The following is a 22,913-nucleotide window of genomic DNA, read 5'->3' as shown; positions in this document are numbered from 1 at the left end:
TCCCATTCCCCTGAATTTTAATTGGTTTCCTTATCGCAATTCGGACAACCAAACCTGGTAGGTCCCTTAACCATGTAATCGATCTTGACGCCATTTTCAGCAACCCCCATCTTCCCAGCTTCCTAGTCCAAAATCAAGGCATGTTGCTATAATACAGCCATCTTATAGTTGATGCATCTCGTCGGGATGACGACATTCCATATCGTTAGTACAAGCCGACATGAATAGCGTCAAGCCACGAAAGCCTTACTTCCTTTCATGGGAAAAGAGGCATATTGACGGAACGATGAGTTTACCAAATCCTGTATTTGTACTAAGACATCAGCCGTTGTATAGTATTTACATACTGATCAATTATACATGCTCATGTATTGAGCAACCCTATCCGGACAATGTTGGTCATTGCCTCACAATTCGCAAGGCGCCTTGGTATCATAGACTTCCAATGCCGTGGAAATGCCCTTTTCCTTTACGTAGACACCTGTAAATGCTCCAAAACGCCATTAAGATGCCGTGTCGAACTACTATACTATTAACTCCGCGAATGAATCAAAACCATATTTAGTCATCCATCTCTCCATCCTCGATAAGCCTGCCCAAGATGAGGCTCTGGATTACCAGTTCGTCATTTAGAGTCCTTATTCTTTTTGGTGGCTTATCCAATTCTTCTGGTCCTGCGCTCTGTCGTTTTCGTTTCTTGGAAGTTGGGTTTCCTGCACTCGAGCCAAATAGTGCGTTCTGAGCATCTTGTAGATGATCATCAACGTATACCCAATCAAAGGGGTGGTCCTGGGACTCTTCGTCCCGAAGCTTGGTTCTGGCCTCCTCAAGACTATGAACTCGCACTAGCGAGCCACCGAGAACTTGCGCTAAGAACACGTAGGGTAGCCTCTTGTCTTCGTTCTTAGTCCTCTTCATTACAAGAAGAATACGAGCTTCATCTAATAACTTGGGCCTAGTATTGATCACATCTACAAGCTTGATCGTAGAAGCGTCGTACGGTCGCAGATTGCGTGAGCGGATGGCTTCACCTAAGAGCGCGCTTGGTCCAGCGCATAAGAGGTACGATGACCAATCTACTATTTCTTTCTTTGATATGCAACTCATGATCCACTTCGGCGCCAGACAAGGGATTCCAAGCGCGAGGGCTTGCATATACTTCACCTTCCGAGAATGTCCATCGGCAATCAAAGCTGCAAATCCGGTGTCCCTGTTGAGCAGCGTTAATGAGCTTGACAGGGTACGGGGAGCGGATGTACTGTTCGTTGCTTGAAATGAGTCAAACTTGAAGAGTTCATCAAATCCATCAGACAGGATTTTGCCACCTTCCTGGCGGATCATACGCTCAATCGTGCCCCTATCACCATTTTTCTCTTTGCTCTTTCGAACCTGTCCACTTTGAAATGAAAGAGCGAAAACCATTCCCTCGAAGATACCTGGTTTGGTAACTGACTCGCGTAATTGATGTTGGCCGTTGAGAGACTGCCTTGCTGGTTTTCGCGTAGGTGGCTTTTGCCCCTGCTTGGTGGCTGTAGATAATGGCGATTGCGACTTAGCCAGCTCGTCAGTTGATATTGAACTGTGGCGTGTCGATCTTCTCGTACTCTCCCGAGAGCGAGAATAAGTCCTTAGCCGTGGTAAGGAAGATGAAGGGCCGTCGAGAGATGACAGAAGCCTTCCGCGGCGTTGTGCTGTAGGCGCAGCTGGAGATGAACTCTGTCTTTCGCTCCCTGCGGACACACGCTCCGGTTCCGTGTTTGGTGTCGACATAACAGGGGTCGCTGAGAGAGATGACAACGTTGACGTCCTTGTACCAATGTCTGATGGGGGTTGTAAATCACGCCCGACTGATTGTGGTGTGACTATCTTCCCGAGCCTCGCCGAACGGCGAGTTGCGCTCTGCGGGGAAGATGCAAGAACAACGGTTGGCGAAGATTGGAATGGAGGCCGAATCCGACTGGATCGCTGTCTTCGTTTCATAGGGTCGGACGGAAGCTGCTCAGGAAGGCTTGAAGGTCTAGAGTCATTGGTCTCTTTCAGTTGTTCTTGAGGGTCTGTACTTGGTAAGGCAGGAAGTGAAACAGTCTCAGCTTCAGATCTAATGCTCGAATTCTGTGCCATTATGTCGCCTAGCAATCTAGGTAGTCCCATAGAAGTGCTTGGTGGGCTAGTCTCGGGGACGGTCTCTCCATACTCTACGTTGGATATGGGGGCTTGAGTATCTGGAAGGCCAACGACACGTGCATTCTCATCGACGTCGGTTACTTTCTCGGTGGATCCACCTGAAGGCTGAGGGTTAGCTTCAGAGTCGATTCCTTTGCGTTGGGGTTGCCTCGGGATTTCCTGAGAATCTGCGACGGTTTTCTGCGATCCCTCGTTATCAGTCGCAGGTTGACCGTGGCATTGTGCTAAGTACCGCTCCGAATCAGTCCTTTTTCGATCCTCTACAGGCTTTACGCGGCTTGTCGAGGGCACCTCCACATTTTCGCCCTTATTTGAACTCGACCGAGGAAGGCTGATAGATGGGAAGGTTTTGGCGGCCTTTTCTCTACCTATCTTGGCTAAGTAACGGCGGCGACTGGCCGTATCTATATCGGAATCCGAGTCCTGTTGCCCATCACTTTGACTCGGGGATTTGGGGGCATCCGGTTCTGAGCTTTGTCTTCGTGAAGACCTGTACTCACTAATAGGTTCCAAGAAGTTCCTACGCTTAGGGGCCTGGAACCGAGGAAGCGGAGTTTCCGCAACGCTTCCTTGGTTGATGCCTTCGTCCTCGTGAGTATCGTTGGGCGCAGACGGGGTTTTTTCTTCTGACGGCCGAGACGAAACTCCAGGAAACCCCGGGCTTGATGTGAAAGCCTGAGTTGGTGAGGTCCTAAGCCCTCTATTCTTCAGTGGGGACGACACCACAGGATTAGGTGACATAGTATTCTGATTAAAGACATCAGGCGAGGGCCGAGACGACGTAGGACTGGCTTTCCTAACTGCCGAAGTCCATTGCGTCTGTCCGAAAAGTTGTGATGCCGCCATCAATTGTGCTCCATTTCCACCGTGTTGAAATAATCTCTGGGCGATTGCGGGGGTCTCTGGAGGTGCCATGTAGTGACCACTCGTATCAGGTGCGTTGGACGAAGTTTTCGGCCTCCTAGATCTATCATTGGCAAAGTTGGTTTCAGCTTCTTCTTCTGCTGCCGACTCCTGTTCATCGTAGTGTGTCCCTTTAAAATCCAGAAATCCCGTATCGTTTTCTCGAATAGTACCATGCTCATGAATGCTACTCGCTTGCGACGAAATTTGTGGCTGCGAATTATCCTCCGCATATTGGTCGTAGCTACGGCCGTCGTTTGATTGAGTGGGCGAATCGGACGACATTTTTTCGGTCTTTTCCCTCGGGGCGCTCAAGGTGAGTCTAGTCAATAGGGCATGATCCCCGATCAATTGACCTGGGTGTTCAGTCGCATCGTTAGGTATTGGTAGGAAATCAATCGGGTCGGTGTTCCTGGTGTCGGGAAGCAAAGATAAACGTGAGGGACACGGTATTAATGGATTGTTGGGTTTCGGTCGCAGTTGACTGGATATTTTCGAAGGGTTGTTCACAGCATTGGGCTGATTGAGCGCGTTTGACGCGTCAAACGCGATTTGCGGTTGCTAACGGGGACGTATTCAGATCAGTGCCATCCTTGTAATTTAGTGATGATGGGCGCAGTTCTGCGACCCAAGCGACGAGAACATGCACGTCATAGCTGAAAGCCGGGGATATGTAGATATTTATTTACCTTGATTACTATCAATTCTGACTCGTTTTCCAATTTTTCCAACGAATGAGAAATGCGAAGTGTCTTGGTTGGTCCCTTTGGCTCTAAACTTGATATCGTGGTATTTCCTTTCGATTGATAAAAGTGCTCGATAGCCACGGGCGAACTACTTAGCTATTTTCATAGGGTATCAGTCAATTAAGCAGAGAAAATGCCCCAGGATGGAAAATTCAGTGCAGATCATTCCGCCATCCAGCGAGGTTGTACAAAACCGAATTGAACTGAATCAGATTGGACGCCACTTACCACGCCCACGCCATGATTAAGCATGTGCTTCACTAACTGTTCCTGGCTATCCTGGCTTTCATTTTCGCCGGCGAGGGCTCTCTTTTCTGCAGAAATAACCGACTTCGCAAGCCTGCGAGCCATAGTGAAGACGCATGAGGTTGCATCTCGGAATTAGTTGTAGAAGGGTAAAAGACGCGCCATGTCAAATTCAAGTCGATTAGAGTGAAACCTTTCAGGCAAAATCACACAAAGAACGGAAAGTACCCCAGTACAAAGACTCAGGTACAACCCCGGAAGCCACGCGACATGCACACAGAATCAGATGACGCCATTTAAGGTTAGCGCTAAATGAAGATCATCCCGCTATATGTAGGTACTTATATGTACCTAGCCTTTAGTCCTTCTCTGGTTTACACTGTGATTCTTCCATTCTAATCAATCTCATTCAAAAAACAATCCTCACCCTTACACCTTTACCACCTTCTCCTCAAACCAATCATACATAATACGATTAGTATGTCTTGCTGCACCAAAATGACAATGATCACCAGCGCCATCCTCATCTGTCAACGTGACAAGCGTCGCTTTCTCGCCCAAAGCCTCAACCATCATCTGCGGCTGACCTAAGAAGAACATATCATTGGCCGCATCACCTACTAATACTGGGCATTGAATCTGTTCTGCAATGCCGTTTGCTAGACTGAGCAACCTCGCCTTCTCGAGATACTCGGAGCGAGTACGCACTTTAAAGGCCCACAAGCCCTGGCCTAGAACCCATCTCAGACCTGCGGGGACCTTAGGGTTGTTAAGCAGTGCCTGCGTGCCTTCAAGATCATCGCCGAAGCCGAACCGGCCTAGTCCATTCTCTGGTTGGAAAATTGGAGTTCGCGTGAAGTCGTATAATCCGTCAATTTGGAATACCGCTGCGAGTCGGTGTTCGAAGGCGGCCGCACGTGCTGCCAGGTATCCGCCCATACTGTACCCCACAAGCCCAATCTTGCCGGCGTCTACGAACGGAAGTGTCTCGAGAAAGTCGACGACCGGGGTAACAACGGCCTCCCAGTTGTGAATGAACCCAAGCCCCTGCTCACGACGAACGCTTGGCTGCCCTGGACCATCATACACCACAACGTTGTACCCACGTTCAAGAGCAGCTACACCATGCATGTGATACATTTCTCCCATGGAACCGTCCATCCCATTACCCAAGAGGATCGTAGGACGCTTCTTGTCGTCGCCCACCTTTCCGGCCGGGAAGACAATGATCGGAACGTTGAAACCGTCTGCCTTCACTAGCTTCCGGTACCCTGGATTGTCCAATGTTGCGATGGCCGCATCAAAGCACTCGGTCTGCCTTTTCCATAACGAATCAATACGCGGGTCATCCCAGTTTCCATGCAGGAAGAAATCAGCAGCACGACTATATGTTGCAGCGCGGAACATGGCGTCCCTGATCGACACCGGATTTTTCAAATCCTTAGCCTGCGATAGAACTCTCTCCGCGCGCCGATACCATACTTCGTACCACTATAATGCCAGCGGTCAGTAATCATTCCACCAAGCGGGAGCATGCTAAAATAGGGGTATCCAAGATTTTCATTTTTTCCAATTCAACATACCGATTCAAAATCACCGGGCACGATCTCTTGGGCTGCGATGAGGCACTCGCTGATATCGGCTCCTCCATATGTGGTATGCGCGAGTACGCGCAGGAGTTCGAAATTGAAAGAATCGTCAGAGTTTAGTTTAAGCATATTGGCTACCCTTGGGAAGGAGAACAGATTGTTGTTTATCTTTCGGCAAGGTGTGTGTCTTGGACCTTAAGACGTTCTATTCAAGATGGGGATACGTAAAATTTATATCTCGTATCCGCCTCATCTCTTGAGGTAGTATACTAGTTACCGTTTCGGGGCATGTGAGACTGTGGGGTAACCGGCTCAGCCTGCTGCGGATCGCTCCTAGGGACCTATCTAGGGACCTGGAACGCCTAGTGAGGCTGCAGGGCTCGCACCTAGTTTCCTGTAACCCCCTACGGTGAGTTGACTCATACGGCGTTTTGGAGCACCTACATAATGGGGCATAGCCTAAACCACCTAGCCGTAACACTAAATCTATCTAATTTTAGGTGGTACACGTCGATCAATTAATTCTTATTCAGCTCTACGATCTCAACCTCGTTGAGTTACTTTATGTTAGGCAATAAAAATAGATCAAGTGAAAGGGTAGCATCGATCAATTTTCATTTTCTTCTAAATCCAACTATTATTGATGAATGTCCTTCCTTATTGAACTCGCCGAGTTTACCTAAAGTATCGTAATTATCGGCCAATAACGACGATACCAATGCATACCCCCTAATATTAAGATGCTTACCACTTCATAGATCCACTACGCAATTGCCTCAGTGAGATGGGCTTTCGGCGACTTACGAGATTCTACGTGTTGGGATCACTTTGCGTACGTTACTTGCAAATTTATGAGGGTCACACTGAAAGTTGGTTACAAAAATGTCATTTATTGTCGAAGTATGAGTTTAAGGAACTCAAGCCCTGATGTATTCCCCAGCAGCCAAATATCGTCACGCTTCATCGCTTGTCATCATCAGTCAGCGCTGATGCACTGCGGGGAATAAAGCCATTGAGCTACCCATAGTCAGGAAGAGTCGAGGCAGAGCAAGTAAGACCGACGTCGGTTAGAATCACGTTCCAACCGTCGGGGCAGAAGGCCTGGCCCTTCTCGACGTAGTCAACACCGTTCTTGCGATGCTTGCAGCCCTCGTACACGCGCTGCGCGAAGAATCCCTAGAAGCAAACGTTAGAAATCATAGGAAACAAGCAGAGTTTAATTGGTTCTAATTGAAGAAGAGGAATGTGTGAGAGGGAAAGAATACTTACGATGTCACTGTAGAGTAGGTCGACGCCGTTCTTCTCGTCGTTGCAGACGACAACACCGGCTCCACCGTTGCTGCCGCAAGCCGCCTGCTTGCACTTGCTGGGACCGGTGTCGATGTGGAGCTTGTGGGTGCCACTGCTCAGAAGTAGGCCGATGGGGTAGCTGTAGTCCGAAGCCGGGAATTCGTTGTCCGGGCTGGAAGTAGGAGCACCGCAGATGACCTGGATGTCATCAAGCTGTAATTATCTAGTGTTAGCTATTTGTGTATGCTATGAGAGGGCGTGATTTGGAGGCGGGGAACTCACTTGGGTGACATTGCCCGAGGTGGACACATCTCGCTCGTCGGGAGTAGAGCCCTAGCATAAGCGGTTAGTTGAAGTTCCTAAAGTATTGGAATCATGGTGTGGCATACATACCTTGACGGCAGCAGCCAGAGTGGAAGAGGCGAAAGCGATGATGAAGGCGGCCTTCATCTTGGGCAATGGTGTAAATGTAGGGGAGTGGTCTTAGTGGATAAATTGAAATATTATATTTGGCGGAGAGAATAGCTAGTTATCGTTCAATTGAGTGACGGTCAAGAGGAAGAGAAAATCTACGGATCTGTAGAGTTAACCCGCGTTTATATAGAAAATTAGTACGAGGTGAGTTGGTTTCTTGGTTACATAAGGACACCATCAAGTGCTTGCCTCTAGCCATGGTGTTGATGGATTTTAAGTCACCTTATATCCACTTCTTGGAATGATAACCTTAAAATACCAGATCATTGGCAAGAAGAGAAAAGTTACAATGCCTTTGAGCTCTTTAGCTCTCGATATACAAGAGATGAAAGAGAAGTAGCTGTGGATTGTTTCATTTCCGAGTGTTTGCCACATATATACATTGGAATATACCTGGAAGGTGCGCGTAGAGACATGAGTTTGTTCTACAATATTAGGTTCTCAAAAGATAATTTTAATCCCTTGGTAAGTTTCGCGTAGTTGATGCTGAGGAAACGGCGTCACGAGTGCATAGGCTCAGTCATCCCAAGGTTTAAACTATAAGGGGGGAAGTAGTTCATCTTGTTTGCTTCCATTAGATCGATCTGATAAGAGCCTGCTCCTGCTATTCCTCGTGCAATTGTTAAGATAAACTTACACATAGTATAACCGATGATCCCTGCATTCCATTGAAACCCTAGGGGACATCAAATAACGATGACATATTTGATGCTGCTTGTGTCAATACTTTCAGCTAAGCGAGATCGTGAAGACATCTTGCGTGATACGAGAAAGGAGGCCCCGAAGGTAGCGACTCCTATATCGGGTCAAGTTGACTACGAAAAGCCAGCAAAGATGGAGTGTTGGAGTTAACGCATCAGACTTCTACCGCTATCTATCATTAATTTAACGGCCATTGGTCCCTATTATTTTATATAAATATGTAGATTTTTATGGTCTAATTTCTTGAATCTCATTTATAGTGTACGGAGGGACCCAGTTCCTGTATACCTAGGTACATTTGGTATCTTTTGATATCATGGGATGATGCAATGTTATCGACCCCTTATCTCCGTGGGGGTATTAGACTCCTAGTGTGTTATCGTGTACCAAACATTATCGAGGTTTGCTTCCATCGATTGACGCCTTATGCATCCATGTCAAACAATAAGGCCCCTCTCCTCGAGATCCTTGTACTCGCTGTACTACGTGACGTGTAGGGTCGGCATCTGTCCAGAAGAATGTTACGCAGTAAAGTTAGCGCGACGAAGCAGAGCCCACGTATCTCCGATACCATAACCTTCGTGTACTCCGAGGACTTGTTTGGGAATTCTGATTTGCTATTTGTGGACAAATTGGTAGCGTAGAGCCTTTAGAAATACTATGGTGTTGTTAGTGAGCCAGCACAAGTGTAAGAAGCAACTTATGAGGATTTAAATTGCCTGGAGTCCCTCTCTGAATGGAAGTTTCGCTACTACTTCACTATTCCGGTCTCAAACCTCCTAGGTTCGCTGGAGAGCGTACCGATATCGATGAATATCGGGGAACCGTGGCTTTCGGAAGCATGATGTACAATCAGAAGAGCCTGAAGGCCGACAAGGCGTCCGCTTTCCGATACGCGCTATATGCGTTCTATTTCTGAGTTAATATTTGTCGATAGTTTCGCTTCATTCTAGATTTGAAGTAGATAAACCAGCTCATGCCACTACTATTGCTGTACTTTTCGCTGATGATAGGTGCCTTGTTATCGATGTGACGGTAGAGTTAGGCAGCTTTAATGTTACATATGGCCCAAGTATAACTCTGGTACTTTATATACTGCTACAATAACATGGCTATCAACATGGGTTCCTTGAAGTTAGGTCCCGTAGGTATCCACCCATACTGAGAATTGCAAATGACCATCTGTGAGTATTTGTAATCACAATTAAATCTCCGGCCAATTTATCCCGTACACTTAAACTGTATCGCGGGCAACTTATTTGTGATATCTATTTGGCCTTCTTAATTTTAATGATATTGAAGATATAAGCGTTGCTAGGTTATTACATTCTATCTCAAGTCAAATCTATATCTCCAAATGGTCGTAGTTTAGACGGGATTACCGGTGATTGCCGGAGATTGTCAAGAATTATCGGACTTATGATTCATACCATAGCTAAGGATAGCGTAGGAATATTTGTTTACCCAGGTATTCTAGCTCATAGATGAATAATGCGAGTGAGCACGTTGCGGAACTGGCACATGTAGTCAGCGTCACGGTTGGTGCAACAGGAGTTAGTAGAGCAAACGGTGGTCGTAAAAACTAGACCGTTGTCGTTAGCCATATAACCAATTTAAGCCTTCCATGTTGTTTGAAGTATATTTATATAGGTAATTCACATTAGCACTACCTATCGCCCATTAGCCAATAAGTATTACCACTATATAACTAATACCTTACCGGGCATCGCTTAGTGTTGAGATAGATATATGTTGTAAAGGTTATTCGAGCAGTGTACCGTAAAGAGTCCGTGAGATAGAACTTAGGATCCTCGCTACTTTTCATCATGCTTGTAGGTGGATATTTTGAGAGACTACCCGTCAAATCTCGTTGATGTTGATTTTGTAGACCTTGCTGGACATAAAAGTAGAGAGAAAGGTGGACCAGGGGGTTAACCTACCATATGCGGATAATAGCTAGCTTATTAATATGAACTATTCGGCATTCGGCACTAATACGAATTCGCGAGTATTTTGATTAGTTCGCGTATTATTGCTATTTTCTAGCTACGTAGCTTACAAAATGTTGTTCGGCGTATCGACTGATGATCTTCATGTACCTAGGTAGCAGTGAGGATTTTAGGGCACCGTCCGGTGTCTTAACGACTCCTTCAGGATGGGTCCTCTATAAGAATCTGAATACTTCTTTATTGTTTCATTCCTATACTATATAACTTCATTAAGTTGTGATTTTTGAAACCGTGCTATTGCATCTGTTAAGGCGACACAATGTCAAGCACTAGCCAAGAAGGCGAAGACAGCATTCGGCAAGGGGAAACTTGTGACGAAAGTCAACTCGAGAAAATCAACCTAGACAAGGCTCCAGTCAAGAAGGTCGGTACGGAAGAAAATGATAATATAGTAGATTGGAATGGGCCCGACGACCCGGTTAGTTGTCCTAGCACCAACTTGAAATGCATGAGTGTTTACAAGTCATTATATAGGGCAACCCGAAGAATTTCTCTACGGCTCGAAAGGTGTTAGTTACGCTTAATTTGGCTTTCATGGTCTTCATTAGTGCGTTCTCGTCCTCGGTCCTAAGTCCAGCAACCGAACAGTTATCCGAGGAGTATGGTATATCGACAGAAGTATGCATTCTTGCAACTGCTCTCTACGTCCTTGGGTTCGCATTTGGCCCAATGCTTTTTGGGCCTACTTCTGAAGTGCTTGGTCGCAAGTATCCTCTCGCCATTGGCATCTTCATCTCTGCTATGTTCACGATACCAGTCGCAGTAGCACAGAACCCACAAACTGTTTTCGTCTGCCGTTTCCTCGCCGGAACGTTCGGAGTTGCGCCGTTATCAATTGTAAGTGTTAGGTAACTGTTATAGGTATTGCGAGTTCTAACAGAATTTGAAAGGCAGGGGGCGCTCTGGCCGATATGTATGACCCTCTATCCCGTGGGATCGCAGTCGCCGGCTTTGCGAGTGCATCATTTCTAGGTCCGGTAGCTGGGCCAATAGGTCAGTAGTTCACAATGATATTTGTCTAATTCTATCGCGAGGGAGACTAACTTATTTTGTAGTCGGAGGCTTTGTCACGATGTCCCATCTAGGTTGGCGTTGGACACAATGGATTACGCTAATAGCGATCTTGACCTTCTTGTTGATGTTTCTCATAATTGTCCCCGAGACGTATGGTCCTGTTATATTATCCCGCCGGGCTGAGAAACTACGTCATGAAACTCGTAATTGGGCTCTCCATGCCAAAGCTGACGAGAGACGGATCACAGCGAAGAACATCGGACAAGTATACGTACTGAAACCTTGGATCATGGTGGTGCAAGAGCCCATCTTGGCTCTCATAACATTGTATATTGGGTTCATCTATGGATTCCTGTATCTTTGTTTTGAAGCTTATCCTATAGCATTTGAGCAGCAACGTGGATGGAACCTAGGAGTGGGTGCTCTCCCCTTTCTTGGTATCACCGTGGGTGTGCTTGTGGGTATCGCGATAATTATCCTCCATACAAAAACACGAATGCGACGCAAAACGGAGGCGCATGGCGAAGTTCCTGAAGAACGGTTGATACCTATGATTTTAGCAAGCTTCTTGATGCCTATTGGAATGTTCTGGTTCGCATGTAGGTTTTTTCATACCAACCCGGCCATTTCGAATGGAAATATGCTAATGATAATAGGGACATCAAACCCCCACATAACCTGGGTACCGCAAGTGATTTCGAGCTGCTTCCTTGGATGTGGGATCTTGTTGATATTCTTGCAGGTATGCTAGGAAGGGCTATGATAATAATTCGAAAGTACTTGGCTGATTTGAAATCTATTTTATAGGGATTGAACTACTTGATAGACGTCTATAAGATGAACGCGAATTCTGCTATTGCCATTAATGCCATGTTTCGTGGTGTTTTGGGTGCTGGCTTTCCTATGTTCTCTACATATATGGTACGAAGCCTCACTTGGTACGAATTTGGAACCTGATAAATTAACGGTCTATTTAGTTCCATAATCTTGGAGTACCCTGGGCTATGTCATTGCTTGGGTTTTTCAGCATTGCGATGATCCCTGTACCGATCCTCTTCTATATATACGGCGCAAAGATTCGGAAGTGGAGTAGATTCAGTCCTTATTGAGCCTTCTTGGTGGGTTGTTTTAAGCAGAGGGTCGCTACAATTATAGTTGAATATAGCGATGACTCCCATTGTACTAGCGCAGCCTATGCGCAGCCTAGCGATCGTCCCCTCGCCGGCACTGCACTTTAATTAGCAAAGGGTGGCGATTGACAAGATATTTCAGATCCTGTTTAACATATCTCATCAACAATGGGTATCGAGGTTATTATAGGCGTAAAAGAAACATTCATGTATTTTAGCAGCTATGTACTTAATATGAGGGTTGGCAATAAGGGTGGGTGCCCTTTGTAACCCACTAGGAGCGCTGGTAATTAGTGGATATAATTGGGCACCACACGCTTTAATATCAAACAAATACAGTGGCATTTAATGTCATGAGTCCGGATTTGCTTTACTATTAATTTCGGCAGTTGTATCAAATTTTCGTCAAGAGAAGAATCAATCTTGAAGTTACTAGAATGTAAGTCAAACAATTTCCGTATCTACTAGGTCCATTAATACCGGCTATAGAATCTCTCTTCTCCTTTCTAAAGGAAGGGTTTTCTTGTGCGATGGCTAATTGGGGCGCAATCCAATCCTAATCAATCTGCTGTGATGCGTTTAGAAATGTATGATTCTTCATTGAAGCAAAGCGACCCGTCATGTTCATGGTACAGTACCGATTTGCCTTGTACTATATTACTAGATAAATATACCTAGGTAGCGAGGGGTTGCTATCGTTAGTGACTGTAATGCACACTGTCCTTTAAATTTAGGCGCACTAGAAAGTATCATTTATGCGGTGACGCCCTAAAAGCTCTTTTTCATTCAGTACCTAGGTACTCTTTTTAGCGAATGCCAACCATTAAGAACACGAATAAACTTGCGTTTTCTTCTTCTCCTTCTTTTACTTTTTTTTTTTTCTCTTTTCTCGTATCATAATTCCCTTAAAACATTCTAAAGATGACGTGATATAAGTCTTTTGAATTTGGCAGACATTTCTTCGCCAGCACATCATTCTCTGAAAGTGTCTATTTGCGAAGGCTGCGCTGTTCAAGCTTAAAGCCCCCTAACTGAAGGTTTTGGAAGATTCCTTCGGGGTCATATTTCGCGGCAACATCCAGCAGAAAAGCCTTATTTTTCTCCCCAAACCCAGCGACGACATCCTGATCCTGATGGGCATAATTCATGTACTTGAATAAACACTCCTTCCCATCCTGCTGGGCAAGCGCTTCTATCGCAGTACCTAGGCTGCGCAAAATAGCCATCGCCGTCTCATCATCAGACCCATCCTCCCACACAGCAGTCAGCAAGATGTTCGTCAGCGGTTTATCGGGGCCTTCGAGTCCATATATATTTCCAACCCCCTCACGAGCAGCTTTATTTCGCATTGTGGCGGTAATGTGGTTGACATCGAACGCGAAGCGAAAGTGATTGGCATGTGGTTCTGTCATTTTGGCCCATAGCGCGCAGGCGGATTTGAGGAGGTTGATATCGTATTCCATGGCTAGTGTCCAATATGCGTTTCGCTTCCCACGTGAATCCGTCACTTCTGTCATTTCCTCCGCCAGAGCGCTATAATCAGCAAGACGTAAGGTATTAGCAACGGTTGGTATACGGAGGATTGCGTCGTAGGTAGGTGGATCTTTCCGCGGCTCCGTGTAGCCGATAAATTGGGCGACGAACATCTCTCCGTCTCTTCTGACGAAGTCCATAATCATGTGAGCTTTTTTATCATCAAGGAGCTTCTGCGTATATATGTCGTAGGCGGCGAAGACGTCATCAAAGTATTCTTCAGCTACGAGGTTCATACCGCCCCACATACCGTCGTAGGGGTACAACTTCAGAGTTAAGCTCGTGACGATGCCGAAGTTGTGCGCGCCGCCCCCGTGGAGAGCCTTGTTGAGTTTAGGGTGTGTGTCGTTATCAACGGTAACTAATTCGCCGTTGGCTAGGACTATATCCGCCGAGACTAAGCTATCGATTCCCCAGCCATATTGGTTAGAATAATACAATAGATGTTATGACACCTGTATCGTCCTGATAGGAAGCCATCACCAACACATGTATGGATGAGAAATGATAGGCTCAAAAGGAAGCGCTGTAAGCACTGTAATATACATAAGGCACCAACACAGCTCTTGGCTATTTCGTATCCAAGAAAGGAAGCTGTACTGAACATCATATACTACTGTCAAACAGCATAAAGAAGAGTAGCTTCTCCCTGAGAGATGGAGGGAGGAAGATACGGCAAGCAGATCGTAAAAAGATTATAGCTACTCAATATATTGCCTTAACCCCATTTTGACAATAGACCACCTGTGACGCAAACATGTCAGCCATATTATTTCTTCTAATTGTAAGGTATGTGGGAAGTTTAGGATACCGCCAAAGATAAACCCAGGGACTCCGACGCTGGCATCTCGTCCGCCTGGAGTTATTACACGATTTCGTTCCAGTTCTTTAAAAACGGTACCCCACCGCAGGCCTGGTCCAAGTTTCACACTACGTTTATCATCCGCTATTTCGATATGATTGAGATTGACAAGGTCGAATTGAAATCCGTCCTGGATACTCGAACCCTTAAGGTTCGAAGAATGACCGCCGCCTTTAATGGCGAAGGGGCTTTTCGCTCGTACGACTTCTACGAGGGCATTCTTAACTTGTTCGGCTGCTGTAGGTTGAAAGAAGCAAGCTGGTACTTTCTCCCCCTGTAATGTATTCCAAAACGAGTTTTTGGTCTCTGAGAATAACGTGGACGGGTGATCAATTACTTGAGTGGGGTAAAGCGCGGCAACGGCATTCTGCTAGAACGTATGTTAGCACGGTTTGAATAGCTGGGAATAGGAGCATCTACCGCTACGGTCGCACGGCTGGTAACTGTTGTAGATTTTTGGTCAATCGACGCCATTATACGGAGTAAAGTTAGACCAAACGTGAAGACTGTGATCCGGAGGGGCCATCACAGATCCAAATGTTTTTTTGTCATGTGGTGTCTATATACGAGGCTACACGAAACTATATGTTTGGGAAGTCACCTGGAAGTGAGGGCTTCCTGTCCTGGATGACTGCCGTAGAGTGAATGGGCAGCTTGATGGCTAGTGGGATGCGGACGAGACGGGAGCGCCTAGATTTAGTGCTAGGGGCGCTTAGATTACTTGTATACCTACCTAGGTACCTAGGTAGCTTGGTACAATGCCTACGTGAAGGAAGAAAACCCACACTTTATAAATATGTATATTTGAAGCCCTCTACTCTACATTTTGCAATAACTCGGTGGGAAGGTCATATTTATCCTTAACCAAAGTCCAATTCAGCAATGACAGGACCGTTACCACCGCCCATACTGCTGGTGCGAGGTTTAACGTATCTGTCTTGACAGGCATCGTGGTGGGCATACAGAGGACGACGCAAATCAAAGCAGTCTAGCCTAGAGCAATAAAATTTAGGGGTACACCAAAACCCCCTAAATTGAGATAACGCCTATTGGAGAGACCCCCGCGACCCCGGATGAGCAGGAGCGCAATGGGCATAGCGTATGACATTGCGAAGCAGATACCTGCTGCGCCAAATAAGCCATTTAGGACCGTAGAAGGTCCAAATTCCAGAAGGTCGACAACTGCCGTAACAATGCATACGGTGAGCACTGCATTTAGAGGCACATGTAGCCGATGATCGACGTGCGACAGCCAGCCCTTGAACGGAAGACCGCCGGCCCTTGCGAACGTCCAGGGAACCCGACTGGAGGCCGTAACAATTGTCGTCATCCCATTCATGTAATTTGCCACGAATAGCACGGACGTGGCGATGCAGAATCCGAGTGAGGGCCATGCATCCCAGCAAATTTGAAGTATAGCCTGTCCACCTAGCGGCTCGAGTAAGTTTTCGGGATGAGTCGTACAGAATATTAAGGCAACTACCATCGTCAGCCCCCCTACAGCTGAGAGCAAGACATTACCAAGCATGACAATGGGAACCTGTCTAGCTGGATCCGGCATCTCTTCGGCAAGGTGAATGGCGGTGTCAAATAGAGAAATAGTTAACAGGCCGGGTATCAGTGAGATAAGGAAGACGACTCCGTCGGAATCCCAACCCGTTTCGTTGATGACGTCCACAAAAGTCGTCTGTGCTGAGGCTTTCGCGGCAGTCTTGACCAAGAGGGCAGTGAAAAGGAAGATGATCATAAAACTTGTAATGAATGGAAATATTGCAATGAGGGCCGTGTTGAGTATAAACCCAATACAGATCACAGCAACCGCTAGTATATACACATGCCAGGAATGCGGTATATAGTCGGGAGATACTATCATGGCGAATGCTATGATGAAGTCTGCGGCAAATATGGCCGATGCTGCTGTAGCAAATATCCAGCCGAAGACGGTCCAGGTTCCATTAAAATAGCTCAGGAAACGAGACATGCGAGGTGGCGCAAGGGCAAAAGCCCAGTATATCTGACCTATGTTTCAGACAATTCGTGAGTGACTATGTTACCAATGGATTGGGGAAGATGAAAATAACACTTACCTGAGGCATGCGGGAGGGCGCTAGCTAGTTCTGCTAGCGATAGGGCTATTATGAGCTGGCCTGCAATAGCGACGATGTAGCCCCAAAAGAAGTAGGTACTGCCTCCAGCCCCGGGGATAAGGGAAGAGTAGCCAGTGACAGCTACGGGAGCGGCGGCGACTGCGAACTGAATACCAATTGTACTCCAAATACTAAAACGATTCTTATCGAGGTTTGATGCCTCAATAATATGGCCTTCCTGTTTCGTAGTCTTAGGGGACAGAGGGGCTGCTCCCATAGTAGTTTCCTTGTCCTGAGACCCTTCAAAATCCATGATGATGAGGCAGATGAGCTGAATACCACAGTGTAAAGACCGGTAAAACTAAATGCCTAACGTAGTTGGTGATGGGGCGAAGAATAGAAAGGAGGAGCAATCGAAATTATTTCTACGAAGACATTACGACTATGCTTGCCTTTATAGCTGATTCAGGACACAACATTGCTAACCAGCAGGATCCTAATACGCGTGCTAGGTGATAAGTATAACAGGAGAGATCGCCGCTATAACTAGATGTGGTAGATACAGAATAATTTAGCGTCTCGGTTTTGGAGAGTTGGTGGGATTTCGGGGTGATGTGATTCGTCCAGAGTGGACTCTAATGGGACCCCGTCGGATTTGCGACACTATCTGGGTAATTAAGCCATTTCAAGAACGCTCTACATGGTGTGGTGACGATCACGGCGTTGATAACATATCTTCTCCTCTCACCAGACGGGGCCGAGAACACGGTTCATAGATAAGGGTCTACAAGTTACTATTAACATATGGCCTTGTAACACCAAAGCTCGCCTGAAAATATAAGATTCGAGAATAGAACGTAATAAATCATTCTTATCCTGCAAGCAATCCAAACCCAAGGCGGCGACCCTAATAATATTGAGATTATAGTTGGGATCAAACATGCGGGGTCCCCGCATTCCTTTAGAGGTCAAGTTGTTTCTAGGTTTCTCTGCGCCACATGGTGCCTACTACGGGAACACTGAGTGTTATACATAGAGCCCCTCGTTACTCACATCACTATCGGGAATGTAATAGTGACGCAGGTCTGTCCTCGCCCCTTGATACAACAGGTCTGTACTAACCTTGCGATTTAGGCGCCCGGCGCTTAGATCTTGGATGATAAACGTATAGCAGTCCAGGGTAAAGATGCGGGGTATCTCCGATATCACCCTTCACCCTCACCCATGGGTGCCCATGATTGCAGGGAGACGTACGCCTGGATCCAGGTAACCGATGGGAGAAGATATGGGCTTGGTCTTCCCCCTCGCTAGCTACGAATCCTAGACTAATATTATCAAGGCCATCCACACTTACTCGTAGTAGAACGCTACTATAAAGGAAATACAGCATTGAAATTCGCCCTGATAAAGTTAGGATACATCTACCACTCGCATCGTTGAATTGCGATTGAATCGGCTATACATTCATCATATAGCATATATTGAGATCACTTATAATAGTATTAATCCGATATCTCTTACATATTATACTGAGTTACCTACATAGATGTCGGTACTTAGGTACATAACTAGTACTGATCATACACTTTCCAAATTAGGAAATGCCCCACGATCTAATTGGCCAGTTTATTGTAGCGAACATCTAGGCGCTATATTTACAGGAAGCACCCCGAACCATCCTCCCTGATATTGGAATTATTTCAGGACTTTGGAGTTGAAGGTCTATTCGTAGTCACAAAACTTTAAGTTCTCTATTCAATATTTTATAGGAGATTTTCAGGGGCTACTTACGCCTTTATTATTTGGGCGTCGAGCTCGTTTAGATCACCCTTAGCTTCCCATTCACTGACGACTTTAGTGTAATCGTTAATCCCCATGCCCCACGGAGCTAGTCTTGTTGCGATGATCTGTTCTTCCTGAGATTTTGGTTGAGCGCCCTCCGCGTTGCCGTAACTTGGCGTGCATCCTGGCATACCAGCAAAGGCAAAGGCGCGAGCTAAAATTTGGAGAGCCCAGGCTTCTTCAGCCTGTGCGGTAGGCTCAATGATTATCTTCGAATTGCTAGTTTTATCGCTGCCGGTGAGTTTTGATTGAAGTGCGGCGATGATTTGACCGGCGTGTTGTGCGAGTACGTCAATAGCGTGGATAACATTGACCGTAGCGCCAGTCTGGCTAACACCAGTGAGGAGCAGATTAGGGAAGCCTCTTGAGAAGATGCCGTGCAGCGTTGACGCGCCCACTTTGGTCCACTTCTCGTCTAAAGAGAGCCCATTGTGTCCAGTGATGGATATGCCAGCTCGATAAGCCGGGCTGCCCACGGTGAAAGACTCGAAGCCGGTACCGAGGATGACAACATCGACCTCGATTTCCTGGCCGTCGATCAGAACAGCTGTCTCAGAGGAACCATTCACGCCTTTGCCATCAGTGTCAACTAGCTTGACGTTGGGATAGTTAAAGGCGTCCAAATAGTCATCGTGGAAGCAAGGGCGTTTACACCAGCCAGGATACCACGGCTTAAGTGCTTCAGCGGTAACCGTGTCCTTAACTATCTCACTTACGCGAGCTCGGATTCTCTCCTGGCGTGGGAAATCGAGAACATGCAGTCCAGTGATATACTCCTCGACATTTTCCATCGTCACATCTTCCGCCCTAGGCGAGTCGACCATCCCAGAAAAGGAGGGGAAATTTGTCCATCCATCATCGACAAGCTTCTTAGCGGGAAGTTTCGGCCCATTGCTCAAAAAGGCAGCCATATTTTCTCTCCTTTCCTTTTGCCACCCTTTTCCGACGGTGACTTCTTTGAGAAACTCTTCTGGCTTGATAGGCCGTTGGCCACGCACGTCAACTGCAGACGGTGTTCTTTGGAAAACATATAGCTGATCGGCCCAATGCGCCAATTGAGGAATGACCTGGATCCCTGTAGCGCCTGTTCCAATAAAAGCGACCTTCTTCCCTTTTAGTTTATCGAGGTTCCAGTTCTCGGGGGTTCCGCCTGTGTACTCGTAGTCCCAACGAGAGGTATGGAACACATGACCACTAAAATTCAATAGGCCGTTCAACCGGGGGAGTTTGGGACGGGTTGAGTAACCCAGACGCCAGTATGAAGAAGTCTGAACGCAGCTTAAAACTTTCTTGCGGACCTTTTGGAGTCTCCCGAGCAATACTGGTAACCCATTCAGATTTCTGATCATCCCATGTGGTGTCCTTGATTGTCGAACCAAACAGAGCTCTATTGTTAAAGCCCCATTTTGCAGCAACCAGCTCAGCGTAAGCTCTGAGCTCCGGCCCATATGAGTATCTATGCTTGGGGACGTAACTCATTTCCTCCAGCAATGGCATATAACAGGATGACTCAAAATCACACATCAAGCCTGGGTAGCGATTCCAGTACCATGTACCACCGAAACCCCAAGCGGAATCGACAAATACAAAGTCATTAGAATTAAAGCCAGCCTCTTCTATGAGGCGGGCAGCGATAAGCAGAGCGCCGTAACCAGCACCTGTAATAACCACCCTCGCATGGTCTCCATTGGACACTGGAGGCTTCTGCGATACATATGGATTATCCTTGGTGGCCCACGGGTCTTTCGCAAAGTGCTTGAATTTATCGGTTCGGGCGACATCGGCAAACTGCGCGATACCCTCTGGTCGCAATCTCTTCCGTCGTTCCTCTTCGTATTTGGCCAAGACGCGGGCGAGTGCCGCCCCGGTTTGGTCGGAGGATGTCATTATAGTTTGATATGTTCAATTCTAGAGGTGGTGTAAGAAAGCTCCGGGACATTTGGCTCACGATGTGAAGTTTGCCAGTCTTGCTCTAGGAGGCAAAATAATTTATCTTTTTATGCTCAATCGCAGAGGAGTCATCCATACTGCCTCGGTAACGTGGGATTCCATCTAATGTTTCGTATAGTATCCTTAGGAGATCAGATGTTCTCCTAAGTAAACGTATCTGTAATAGTGCACTGTAATCTAAGCGCTATCCTCCCCTCCGCTTCGGGGTTGACATGCCACCGCTTACAGGCCCCGCGGGCCCCGACTCTGAATCTAGGCACCACTAAGCCGCTAGCAATGCCCACCTACGGTAACAGTCTCGGAAAAGATGTATGATCAATGGAGATATGGGTACCTAGATAGAAACGACGGGTACCAACTAATTCTAGACACGATGCAGACATATAATTTATCTATCATTGCTGCTTTTACAATCAATCGTCTCTAGCAGTTTAGGGACGAGTCGTTGTGAATAGCTATAACCAAGATGGCGACCGTCAACCAAGGAGAGGTGGATTTCAAAACCAATATCGCAGATAAACTAGCACGCCATATTGATGTTTACGTCAAAGAAAACACCAAATCGAAAGAGTTTAATCAGGATGCATCTGACACCCTTCCTGGAGGGACGACTCGAGCCGTCCTTTCGCAGGACCCGTTTCCCATTTCTTTTTCTGGTGGTAGAGATGCGTATCTGACCTCCCTAGATGGCCACGAATACCTGGATTTTGTGTCTGAATATTGTGCTGGCATGTTCGGGCACTCACATCCTCAAATCATCGAGGCCATCGAGGCTACAGCAAAATCTGGCTTTGTCTTGGGAGGGCCGACCCCGAAGGAAGGTGAGCTTGCGAAGCTGCTAGTCGAGCGTTTCCCAAGCATTGACGCCATCCGATTTTGCAATTCGGGCACTGAAGCTAACACCATGGCGATTGCCACCGCTCTCGCTTATACACATAGGAAAAAGGTAAACCCCCGTCAGAGCTCCCATGTATACCGAAGTAGAAAATGAGGAGACGTTTGCGCTGACATAATTTGTGATACAGGTGCTTGTCTTCGAGCGAGGATATCACGGAGGCACGCTTTCATTCTCTCATGCCAATCCCCTAAATCTACCCCACCAATTCGTGTACGGCATCTACAACGACATCGCAAAAACAAAGCAAAAAATTGACATTGAGATTGGAGTCATCCTTATCGAACCAGTCCAATTCGCCGGTGGTGCAGTTCCTGCCGCTATGGAGTTCCTCCAATTTCTCCGCGACGAAGCAACGAGGATCGGCGCAGTTCTGATATTCGACGAGGTCGTGACTTCTCGTGCGTATTACGGGGGGATGCAATCGCAAATTGGAATCACGCCTGACATGACGACACTAGGCAAGCACTTTGGTGGTGGACTCCCATTTGGCGCCTTTGGTGGGAAAAGGCATATTATGGAACTATTTGACCCGCGATCGCCTCGGGGTTTCCTGTACCATTCAGGGACCTGAGTAACAACGTCTTTTCCATGAGCGCAGGCATCGTAGCCGTCAAGCCTATGACTCGCGAGGCTCTTGAAAGGACTAATAGGTACGGAGAGGCCATACGAACTGGGCTTAGGGAGATATTCGCCAAGTCATCAGCAGAAGCAACTATCGTTGGCTTTGGAAATGTTATTGGGATACGGCTATTGGGACCCGATGGGAGCAATTTAGGTCGCTTGTTCTACTTTTACCTCCTAAGCAAGCGGATCTATATTGGATCTCGAGGTTTCTTAGCACTAAATCTTCTGCATGACCAGGAGCATGTAAATCGCGTCCTATCTACTACCCAAGAATTTGCGGATGAAGTTCTTCATGATAGAGCTTATTTGTAAGATTTAGGACGTTTAGAACCAGTCGAAATAGTGCACGAGCTTTTCAAGATAAGTTATATGCACACATAAACCCACCGGCTAGGATTCCCGGGCCCGTGTTAAAGTGCATGGATCAAGAAGTCTTCGTAGCGACTATATTATAGAAGTAGCAGTAATAACCCCGTCATAAGCGATCTAAAATGGGGATTTGTACCGAAGAATTATGCCAATTCCTACTTCAGTGGTATCGGTATCCTTAGGTACGATAGGTATTCAAGCAGGCTAAGTTGATCTAAGCGCTACTTTTAGGGTCCGCAGTACGTAATCTAACAGACATTTATAGAGCAGATGTACTGTACCTTCCCCTAAATATTCCTTTGGATTTACCTAATTCTTGATAAATCGACCAAATTATCTCATGATATAAAGAGCCAAGTGAGTCTTAATAGCATAAATTCAATTACCTTCGACATTGTCTCACAATAACACTCAAGCAATCTTTTGCGTGATATACTAATTCGCTCTCTGCTTCAATTCCA

At 46.6% G+C, this 22,913-nt stretch overlaps 8 protein-coding genes across 8 annotated transcripts; 2 read left to right on the top strand and 6 right to left on the bottom strand.

Moving 5' to 3' along the window:
* Positions 1-561: 561 nt before the first annotated feature.
* On the bottom strand, positions 562-4,184 carry F4822DRAFT_426722 (uncharacterized protein; the record flags this gene model as incomplete). Its single annotated transcript, XM_051460615.1, has 3 exons — positions 562-3,648; positions 3,777-3,929; positions 4,062-4,184. 3 exons carry the CDS (start codon positions 4,182-4,184, stop codon positions 562-564), a joined length of 3,363 nt encoding a protein of 1,120 aa, XP_051316649.1.
* Positions 4,185-4,289: 105 nt separating this feature from the next.
* On the bottom strand, positions 4,290-6,244 carry F4822DRAFT_165666 (alpha/beta-hydrolase). Its single transcript, XM_051453210.1, has 2 exons — positions 5,663-6,244; positions 4,290-5,570 (listed from the first exon to the last, which is right to left on the bottom strand). Exons 1-2 carry the CDS (start codon positions 5,795-5,797, stop codon positions 4,509-4,511), a joined length of 1,197 nt encoding a protein of 398 aa, XP_051316648.1. The 5' UTR covers positions 5,798-6,244; the 3' UTR covers positions 4,290-4,508.
* A 441-nt stretch (positions 6,245-6,685) lies between these two features.
* On the bottom strand, positions 6,686-7,408 carry F4822DRAFT_426720 (uncharacterized protein; the record flags this gene model as incomplete). Its single annotated transcript, XM_051460614.1, has 4 exons — positions 6,686-6,844; positions 6,938-7,171; positions 7,241-7,291; positions 7,352-7,408. The coding sequence occupies 4 exons, from the start codon at positions 7,406-7,408 to the stop codon at positions 6,686-6,688; spliced, it is 501 nt and encodes a 166-aa protein (XP_051316647.1).
* A 2,994-nt stretch (positions 7,409-10,402) lies between these two features.
* On the top strand, positions 10,403-12,266 carry F4822DRAFT_442114 (putative MFS transporter; the record flags this gene model as incomplete). The annotated part of the gene is made up of 8 exons (XM_051462956.1): positions 10,403-10,463; positions 10,539-10,561; positions 10,618-10,980; positions 11,034-11,136; positions 11,199-11,756; positions 11,814-11,899; positions 11,965-12,078; positions 12,135-12,266. The coding sequence occupies 8 exons, from the start codon at positions 10,403-10,405 to the stop codon at positions 12,264-12,266; spliced, it is 1,440 nt and encodes a 479-aa protein (XP_051316646.1).
* A 708-nt stretch (positions 12,267-12,974) lies between these two features.
* On the bottom strand, positions 12,975-15,156 carry F4822DRAFT_442108 (uncharacterized protein; the record flags this gene model as incomplete). Its single annotated transcript, XM_051462955.1, has 3 exons — positions 12,975-14,217; positions 14,632-15,052; positions 15,103-15,156. The coding sequence occupies 3 exons, from the start codon at positions 15,154-15,156 to the stop codon at positions 13,277-13,279; spliced, it is 1,416 nt and encodes a 471-aa protein (XP_051316645.1). The 3' UTR covers positions 12,975-13,276.
* Positions 15,157-15,540: 384 nt separating this feature from the next.
* On the bottom strand, positions 15,541-17,082 carry F4822DRAFT_442106 (amino acid/polyamine transporter I; the record flags this gene model as incomplete). The annotated part of the gene is made up of 2 exons (XM_051462954.1): positions 15,541-16,701; positions 16,770-17,082. 2 exons carry the CDS (start codon positions 17,080-17,082, stop codon positions 15,671-15,673), a joined length of 1,344 nt encoding a protein of 447 aa, XP_051316644.1. The 3' UTR covers positions 15,541-15,670.
* A 1,474-nt stretch (positions 17,083-18,556) lies between these two features.
* Positions 18,557-20,498, bottom strand: F4822DRAFT_442104 (flavin-binding monooxygenase-like family protein; the record flags this gene model as incomplete). Its single annotated transcript, XM_051462953.1, has 2 exons — positions 18,557-19,805; positions 19,846-20,498. 2 exons carry the CDS (start codon positions 20,496-20,498, stop codon positions 18,557-18,559), a joined length of 1,902 nt encoding a protein of 633 aa, XP_051316643.1.
* Positions 20,499-21,027: 529 nt separating this feature from the next.
* On the top strand, positions 21,028-22,395 carry F4822DRAFT_436515 (aminotransferase class-III; the record flags this gene model as incomplete). Its single annotated transcript, XM_051462313.1, has 3 exons — positions 21,028-21,507; positions 21,587-22,004; positions 22,058-22,395. 3 exons carry the CDS (start codon positions 21,028-21,030, stop codon positions 22,393-22,395), a joined length of 1,236 nt encoding a protein of 411 aa, XP_051316642.1.
* Between the last annotated feature and the right edge of the window lie 518 nt (positions 22,396-22,913).

This window comes from Hypoxylon trugodes (assembly GCF_022578975.1).
Source record: "Hypoxylon trugodes strain CBS 135444 unplaced genomic scaffold F4822scaffold_3, whole genome shotgun sequence".
Classification (NCBI taxonomy): domain Eukaryota; kingdom Fungi; phylum Ascomycota; class Sordariomycetes; order Xylariales; family Hypoxylaceae; genus Hypoxylon; species Hypoxylon trugodes.
The sequence above is the reverse complement of the archived record's forward strand: the minus strand, read 5'-3'. Positions and strand labels throughout refer to the sequence as shown.